General features: G+C 28.8%; 1 protein-coding gene across 1 annotated transcript; it reads right to left on the bottom strand.

Annotated features, from left to right (window-relative positions):
• Positions 1-578: 578 nt before the first annotated feature.
• On the bottom strand, positions 579-8,081 carry LOC107453575 (NPC intracellular cholesterol transporter 2 homolog a-like). The gene is made up of 4 exons (XM_043041632.2): positions 7,964-8,081; positions 3,713-3,823; positions 2,361-2,536; positions 579-732 (listed from the first exon to the last, which is right to left on the bottom strand). The coding sequence occupies exons 1-4, from the start codon at positions 8,034-8,036 to the stop codon at positions 649-651; spliced, it is 444 nt and encodes a 147-aa protein (XP_042897566.1). The 5' UTR covers positions 8,037-8,081; the 3' UTR covers positions 579-648.
• Between the last annotated feature and the right edge of the window lie 767 nt (positions 8,082-8,848).

Raw genomic sequence — 8,848 nt, 5'->3', positions numbered from 1 at the left:
ACCAGGCTTCTGCTGTGGAGGCCCATGCGCAGCAATTTTTGCTGAGCCGCTGTTGAGGATACACTCTTGGTAGTCCTTTTTTCATATGGGCGGTCAGTTGCTCAACAGTTGCACATATATTTTCCCGAACGCATCTTCTTAGCCTTCGTTCGTCTCTGTCATCTATAGCCCGTGGTGCACTACATGTGCCACGCCACTGACTTTGGATAGTGCCATTTTGCCATGAACGGTATACTTTTACCACGGCGGCACGCGAACAGTTCACGAAATTAGCAATTTCCGAAATTCTTCCACCTTTGGCCCGAAACCCAATAATCATGCCCTTTTGGACGTCGGATAAATCGCTGCGTTTCTACATTACGCAAACGATTGAAATGCTTTCCGAAGCCATAGGACATCCTTTATATACACTCCACTTAAATGTGCTGCCACCTGCCTTCTGTGATTGGTTACTTCACGTTGACGTGGAAAGTAGGGGGTGGTCACATTAATGTGACTGCACTGTGTAAATTATTACTTAGATATTCAAAAAAATACCATCACGGAAGAGTTTAACATATTTTTGTTTATTTTTGAAGAATATTTATCATAATTAGCCAAAAAATCTAAATATTGATAAAAAGCATTTTTTATCTCGTAAATTTAAAATTACACAACTTTTACTGGTAAGAGAACGCAGACAACATCCTTATTCTTGTCATCCTTGAGTTGCCATTTGACATCAGCTCGTAGCTAAAAAAATAAAAAATGATAACGTTTTAACAAAGGTCTTCCTTCATTATTACAAATTAAGTTTAAAATTATTCGGTTTTTAATATTTTGTTTTTTAAATTATTTTTTTGTTGCTTAAATTAATTAATTTTAAAAAAGGATTTATTTAATATTTTTTAAAAAAATTGATTTTGTTAAATTTTTAAATAGATTGTATATTTTAATAACCGTTACTGTAATCTCAATATAACAGATCATTACTCATTGTTCGCATAATTTACAACATAACGACGACAGTAATTCCTTCTAATCGTGGTGTAGGAAAAAGTATATTTATTATGAATAATATTCGAGAACGTTCGAAGTTCACGAAGAGAATAATTTTGGTAAAATTACCGTACTGTATGGTTATAACAGTTCAGTTAAAAAAAAGGAAGAAAAAAAAACAACGTAATTCTACATTTAAAAAGCGAAATAAATGGAATTTTAGCCATTCATTTGATATTTTTTCTTCTAATATGGTAACAAATTGCTGGAAATTCTAGTTTTAATAATTACAGTTCTTATTACCACATTATTATAACCGTGGTTAAACAGACGACCCAATTTTTTGGAGGGTTTACGATTGCTAATGTTCAGTTCCATAGCCGTGCAATTTTGAACCCAATGCAGAAGACAAGGGAACTCCTGGATCAAATATTGAGAGAAATTTGCTTTCTTGGAGGACTTTTTGAGGGAACTTACCTACATTTGCGTCTCATGGAGAGGGAGACTACGAAAACCTTCAACCATTTGCTTGACGGCAAAGGGACTCTAACGCATGATCCGTGTAACACCGAGGATATTTCACGTCAGTACTGTGGTAAGTGCAAGCCGGATGCCAACCACACTGTTAGTGAAAAATGCAAAACTTAAAGAGGAATTCAATGGAATAAAATGGTTTTTACGCCACTTAAGGAGTACCGGTAGTTTGAGTGGCGGTACTCTTTATCATCAACAATTTTACAGGAATCCATTAATTCTAACTACAAAATCTATTATTATTGGAACATGTGACGGGAAAAAATCTGATTTACCGTTTTTACACAGTAATAATCACAGTAAAATCACTGAATCATTCTAATGAAATGAACATTACAGCAAAAATTCGGCAATAATATTTTATTGAAAAATGGGCTTTGCAGATGATGTACTATATCGTAATTTGATCCAGAGTTTTTATGCTGACCACTGGAAATTTATTTACAGATGGAGAAAAAAATTGTTTACGTATGGGGATTACTTAGAAAACGATGAGTCCTATTCGGATTCAGATATATAAGAAATGGGGTTACGTCTCATGTGTTATCGGGTGAATAATGAAAGTCTTATTTAAAGTATCGTTAACAACGAGCTGTTTACATCAGACTCATATGATCTGCAATGTTGCAGAAGGGACTCCGTTGTAATCTTGGCAGTCATTCAGCATTGAACTTAACCCGGAAGGAAAGATAACTTTTGGAAAAAAAAACTCACCATCGAGGAGTACCCTTGGGGCCTGTTTTTTCAGTAATATAAAAAAAAATCTGCAAAGGGACCCATACTTTTTCCAGCCAGGCACTAATATATTTTTGCTCACATTTATTTTAATACATAACTGCAAAACTTACTGTAGGATAGTTATCACGAACTTCAATATCATATGAATATGTATAACTTTCTCCATTTTTAATAGGGCATTCAATATCACTGTGTTCACATGCATTTGCATTAGGAAGAGGAAATGGCATAGCTACTCCATTAATAATTCCATTAAGTACAGCTCTCAGTCTTTTGCTTGCAGTTACTGAAAAGAAAATTCAAAACCAATGTAAATTTTTGAGATTACAACTTCGAGTAGAATAAAAATATGGAAATATGGTATGTTTCCATGTGCACCATATGGAAATATGGTATAATTCTACATTCTCATTCAGAGAAGCAATAGCATAACTTCTAGGTTTATGCCATTCATTATTTGCGAACAGAAAATCTTTTTAATCGTTATAAAGCTTACAATAGGTCTTGTTTTAGGAAAATGTAAGGTGTTCCTTTCCTGTGAATCCTTGCTCTTCAGCAGGTATTTAATTAGATTTCACTTAATAGTGAAATTTAAAAAAAATGAGTTCATATTCTTAAAAATCAAGTACTTTACTCTTTTGCACATGCATGAATTTTTTAAAAATTTTCACTTTTTTTATTAAAAAAAAAGCGCAGTTGCTCAAGTGAACTTTTCTAGCACAATTCCCCATCTGTTAAATTTAACACGATAATACTAGAAAAAAAGAGAATGAACAGTTTCCAAGTCATGAAACATTTAAGAAAAAAAGGTATTATTTTTTATTTCCGAAGAATATGTTCGACCTATCTCGTTAAAATTTTAAGTTTCGCAATTTTAAGTGACATATAATGAATGACGTATATATTTTTTCATGCTTCGAGTAAAAAAAAATATCGATCCTTTTTAAATTAAATAGTAATAAAAAGATGTATTAAAATAAAAATTATAATTGGAAGCGAAAGTCTTAAAGTTATGTTATTAATTAGTTTGATAGCCTATGTACTTTAACACTTTGCGAAACATGCATGTAGTAAAAATAACATAAGCGAGCTTAGAATTTTCGACTGACTAAACTATTGTTATTGTTACAATAGTATGTATTGTTACATACATATAAACCATTGCTGAAGTGTTACATTTTTCAGAGAATGACTACTTGGACTGTAAATTATTTGGCTTCATATTATGAAATATCTTTTGTTGTGAAATTTTAAGAGGGAAAAATTATGTTTTGGGCATTTTTTCTTGAGGTTTTAAATGTCAATTTGAGATGTTCCTTTTATATTTTTAATTCCATTTAATTTCGAATTACCTAAATTCATAGAAAACTTTTTCTCTTTATGCTATTCTGCGCCACTCAATTCGTTATATTACAAGCTACAATGTTGCGCATTGAAAGATATATGTACTTAATATACTTACAAGACTCAAATTTTACTTCATAATTGTAAGTTTCTCCTCTCTTTAATTCGCATATATCTTCATCTTCACACCCAGTCATTTTGACAGAAACAATTTTTCCTGTTTTCGATCCTAAAAAAGTAAAAGTTGTAAGAATAACTCGATCAATAAAAAAATTGCTTTAATGTAAAAAATTTCTTTACTTTAAAACTCGTGAAAGAAACACATTAGGGCTACAAAATTGATACATTATATTCAGTAAAAGTTCTTTAATGCAGAATAAGCTTTTTTTGAAAAATGAACTAAAAGACTGTAATTTAACGCCTATAAGTTCAAATTAAACAGTTTTCAATACTTCGAAATACTTGAAATCTAGAAATTATCAAATCAGAAAGTTATCACATGTTAATCACTTACAATGGACTTAGAATAGAAAACGTCACTACGTTTAATACAGATAAAGAAAAATTTAAAAAAAATATTCCCTTTTTTCCGATTTTTTATATTTTCCTTCAAATTTTAAAATATAATTTAAAAATATTTTATTTTTTGATAATTTTCCTGCTTCGTTAAAAATTTATATATTTTTTCCATGTTTTCCTTGTATTTTAAACTTATTACATGGGTTCCCATGTAATGGCAGCTTATGTGCACTAAAATAATTTCTTGTACAGTAATAATTTTATATATAGGAATAAATAAATCAAGTGAGTTGGAGATAACAACAATATGGTCAACAAGAGTCGGGATGGCTCAGGGGATAGAGCGTTCGCCTTCCAACGTGGTGAACCGTGTTCGAATCCCACCTATGGCTTGTCAATACGAATCTGCATCCGGCTTGTACCAACCGGAATGCTGATGTGAAGTATCCTCACCGGTTGACGGATCGTGGGTTAGAGTCCCTTTGCCGTCAGGCTAACCGTGAGTAGTTCTCGTGGTCTTCCTCTCCATGTAACGCAAATGCGGGTTAGTTCCATCAAAGAAGTCATCCACGATGGCAAATTTTTCCCAATACTTGATCCAGGAGTTCCCCTGACCATTAGTCATAACCCAGTCGTAAACCCAGAAATTGGGTCGGTTGTTCAGCGACGGTTATAAAATAAAATATAAAATATGGTCACCATTCCATTAACACTAGGCTTCCAAACCTGACTGCATTTTGAGCGACAGCCATCAAATTGATAGCTGTTCTTGAGACATAGTTTGTTGTGTAGTTGTAGAGATAATTCAAATACTTTAGAACGTTTTTTTTTTTAATTTCATAAGTAATATAATTTAATGCACATTTATTAATGCACATTTATTAATAAAATTTAAGGCATACCTTTAAGAGAGATTGCTTGCTATTTTTATTCAACTTCAAAATGAAAAATTTGGAGACATAAAGATTTCTCAAAGTATGTTTTTTTTTTCAAATTAAATTGATCCACGAAATTTTAAAATGATTATTGTAACTATTTCTATAGTTCAGTTGAAAAAAAAAAGACTTATGAATAACACTTGTAAAATAAAAATTATGAATTAAACTAAAGAAATATTACATACTTTAATAATAATAAAATACTTTTATTATTAAAGTATGTAATGTATATAATGTATATAATGTATATAATGTATATAATGTATATAATGTATATAATATATGTAATATATATATAATGTAATGTATATATCATTCAAACTTATGTTTTTATTGTTAACCCGTATTCTTTCATGTTTGATTGCATTTATATTTTAATATATTTGATTTTCCATAATGATGATAAGACTCGGTAGTTTTCATTTCGCCTCATTCTTTTACTATTATAATAATTCGCAAAACGCAATAAGAAATTTACAAAAATGAGAAATTTGATTTTATTTGATACATACTTCTCTTGGGAAGAGTATGTGATATCTATTAACTCGCTCAGTCTTAGAGCTTGAACTACTCTTACCATTTTAATGAAAATTAAGTAAGTTCTCATCCTCTATTCTAACTTCATATAGGTTTCTCAAAAGCCACATAATTATAGATCACGTTCAAATTTTAATTAATCACGGAAATACAAAACATGTTATAAGATGCTGTTAAATTACAGCAAACAAATCTTTTTTCAATTATAGCTGCTGCTGAAAAGATATTTCATTCACTAAGAAAAAAAGTATGGTTAAAACTGCCAGAATACGGTTAACTATGGTGTTTAGAAATGGGTTTTATGGGATCATCAAAAATCTCGTATTCAAATTTCTTTGTAAATAAATTTATACCGAAGCATTGTGTTAATGAGTTTGATAAAGTTTTATTTAAAATATGTTTTTATAATATGTGATAAAATCTGGTAAATGTGGTAAAATTCTGATACCTTGGATCATGGCGCAAAACCTATTTATTCGGTGAAATTTACTTTTCAGTTTTGTATTTTTTACTTTTGTATTTTTTACTACTTTTATTGTCTGGTAATACCATTTCAACTAAAAATTTTCAAATGAATAGTATAAATACTGAATATTTAAGTTTTAGTTATCAGAGTTATGTTTTGTTCAATTCAAAATGCGATTAGCATTCCTTTTACCAGATTTAATAATTTCAAAATTTGTTTCTCCGTCTGTTTGTCATGATAGTATAATTGTTTAAATACAAGAACTTATCATATTTCTATAATTATTAATATTGTTTAATTCAAAACACTCAAATGTAAATAAAATAAAATTATTTATATTTTATGATGTATGAAAATCTATGGTCTTTTTTAGTTTGAATTTTAATAAATTTTCTTTCCATTTTAAATTAATATTATATAGTTTTTTTTAAGTTGAGATTTTAAACTATTTATTCATTGCTCCAAACTCAATTAATTCCTTTTTCCAAAGCTATTAATTTAAACTATAAATCATAGTTTAGCATTTTTGCGAAATATTAATATTGAGAGTAATATTTTTAAAATGCATTATTTCTTTAAAATAAATCATCAGAGGTAAATTTAATTGTCTAATCATTCATATTTTTTTCTGCAAACAAAGTATTTTGAATTTTAAAACAAAAACTTTTTTTCAAAAAAATAGGCAATAATTTAGAAACACTTTGGGAATTCTAAAAAAATCAATTTATACGTTTTTATGATAGCCATTTTTAATTGTAATAAAATTTGCTATTTATAAGATTTCTTTTACTTTAAAGTCCAATATATTTAAATATTTCTTTTAATTTCTTTTTCAACAAATTTCAACTGTTAATCGAAGTTGAAGTGTTGTGTGAACAAAATTTTTTCTACAAAAGGTTTTAGTTGAATGTAAAATTTTAAAAAGAGTAAATGAAAACCTAACATCTTATGGGAAAGTTGGCTTATTAAATTCAAACATTTGTACAGTGAAAGCTATAGTTTAAAGACGCGAATAATTTTTATGAATGTCCGTCTTTTAATTGATGTCATAAACGTTGCATTTCATGCGTGATTTTTTTTAAAAGTTGTCTCTTGAATGTCGAATTTCTTAAGAGAGGCATGAAAAAAATGTTGATGCAAAAGAGATAATAAAAATCCTATTTACTTTCATGAACTATACATTCTTTCAGTTCGATTCCCGTACTGTTCGAATTTATTACTAGATATTCTATCTGTTGACAGTATTGTTCAAATTTATGTGTATTTGATACGCAATACCGAAGCCCCCTACTAAGTATCCCCAGTAACCATGTACTTTCTTATCACTGATATGTATTTAAATTAAAGTTTTGTAACTAAATCTTTAAAGTCATAAATATATAAAAATTGAATAAAAATGAATATGCTTATTTTCGGTTAAAATTGGACAATTCTAAAACAAATGCAGTAAGAAGCAAAATTTTTCTTTTACACTCCCGCATATTTTTCGAAAAAATAAATAAATTAAATAAATAAAATTTTAAAGAAATGGAATTTTTAGTGTTCTCTCTCTGAAATATTAGGCACTGCAACACTTGCTGCCATATATAATTGTTGTTCATTATTTCATTGATCAATTCATATTCTTTTTACAGTATCAAAGTAAATATTTTGTTTGATTCTCCACCTGTATGATAAAAATATAAATTGGAATTATACTGGTACAGCAATTTACGGAAAAAATTACTTTGAAAGTTGAGAAATAGTAATTTTGAAATTTGTCTCAAATTTATTTATTTCATTGCTAACTATACTCAAAAGAAAATTGTAAAGTTGTATGTTTTAAATTGTACTTACATGTTTCTCATTGTTTATATATCTTAATCACATAACTGTTTATAAATAATTTTTATGAAAAAGTATTACTTACCACAGTCAGTATATTTAAGTCCCCATGCCAAAGGGAATAACAGAGCTGCAGACCAAATAAAGGAAGGTAACATACTTAACTCCTAAAATATACGTTTTTAAACAATTGATAATCGAGATATTTTTGACTTTATATATGTATAAGTGACCCGCATTTATGTTTAAATTCATAAATCTGAAGATATCATTTCCTGTATGGAGGTCAATTCACTAGGAAGGAAAGTGATATGCCCTCATTAGAGAACTTTCCCACATGCCTGTTACAAAACAACTATTCTGTAGAGAAAATGTTTCTAGTCTCTTTAAAATGTCCAAATGAATTTAGAAAAATACTTTCAAAAGAGATTGCATTCTTGTTATTAATGCACATTNATAATTATATCTATACTTATCTACTTATGTTATAAGTGGTATGCTTATATACTTCATATAAATTATAAATTTTGATTGCATTTTCTGAAAGTTTCAATTCTGAATTTGTACAAAATTTTAGGGACATATGTCAGTTTTTAAAATAGTTAAGCTGTTTTTTAAGTGACAGATATCAAATGGGGATGATGAAATCATGGTTTTCTCGAGCTTAAAAACACGGGAAAGAGTTGAGCAAAAATGTGGAGCACCAAAGAGTTTTTTAACGCGTTCGGTCCCAAGCATTAGATTAAATATATATTTCATCATTTATGCACTTTTATGAGTGTGACATTTTTGGGATTTAAATGTCTATACTTTTATCCAGGGTCTTATCTATCATTTATATTATTTTTACAAATATTTTAAGTCATTAATATTGCACAAACATTTGAATCAATAAGGTACTTTACCTTTAAATTTTTTTATCAACTTGTGTACATCTTTTTTTAGAACTACGATTGATTTAGTATTATAA

The sequence above is a fragment of the Parasteatoda tepidariorum genome, chromosome 2, assembly GCF_043381705.1.
Source record: "Parasteatoda tepidariorum isolate YZ-2023 chromosome 2, CAS_Ptep_4.0, whole genome shotgun sequence".
Lineage (NCBI taxonomy): Eukaryota > Metazoa > Arthropoda > Arachnida > Araneae > Theridiidae > Parasteatoda > Parasteatoda tepidariorum.
This window is presented reverse-complemented; position numbering and strand designations above follow the sequence as displayed.

What these genes read in the sequence shown, in the direction of transcription:
- LOC107453575 (XM_043041632.2), bottom strand. Translation starts at nt 8,036, where the DNA reads ATGTTACCTTCCTTTATTTGGTCTGCAGCTCTGTTATTCCCTTTGGCA. An exon ending in TGAAGTAAAATTTGAGTCTT is followed by an intron (nt 2,537 to 3,712) that starts GTAAGTATATTA and finishes TTTTCTTTTCAG; the next exon opens with TAACTGCAAGCAAAAGACTG. An exon ending in TTCGTGATAACTATCCTACA is followed by an intron (nt 733 to 2,360) that starts GTAAGTTTTGCA and finishes TTATTTTTTTAG; the next exon opens with CTACGAGCTGATGTCAAATG.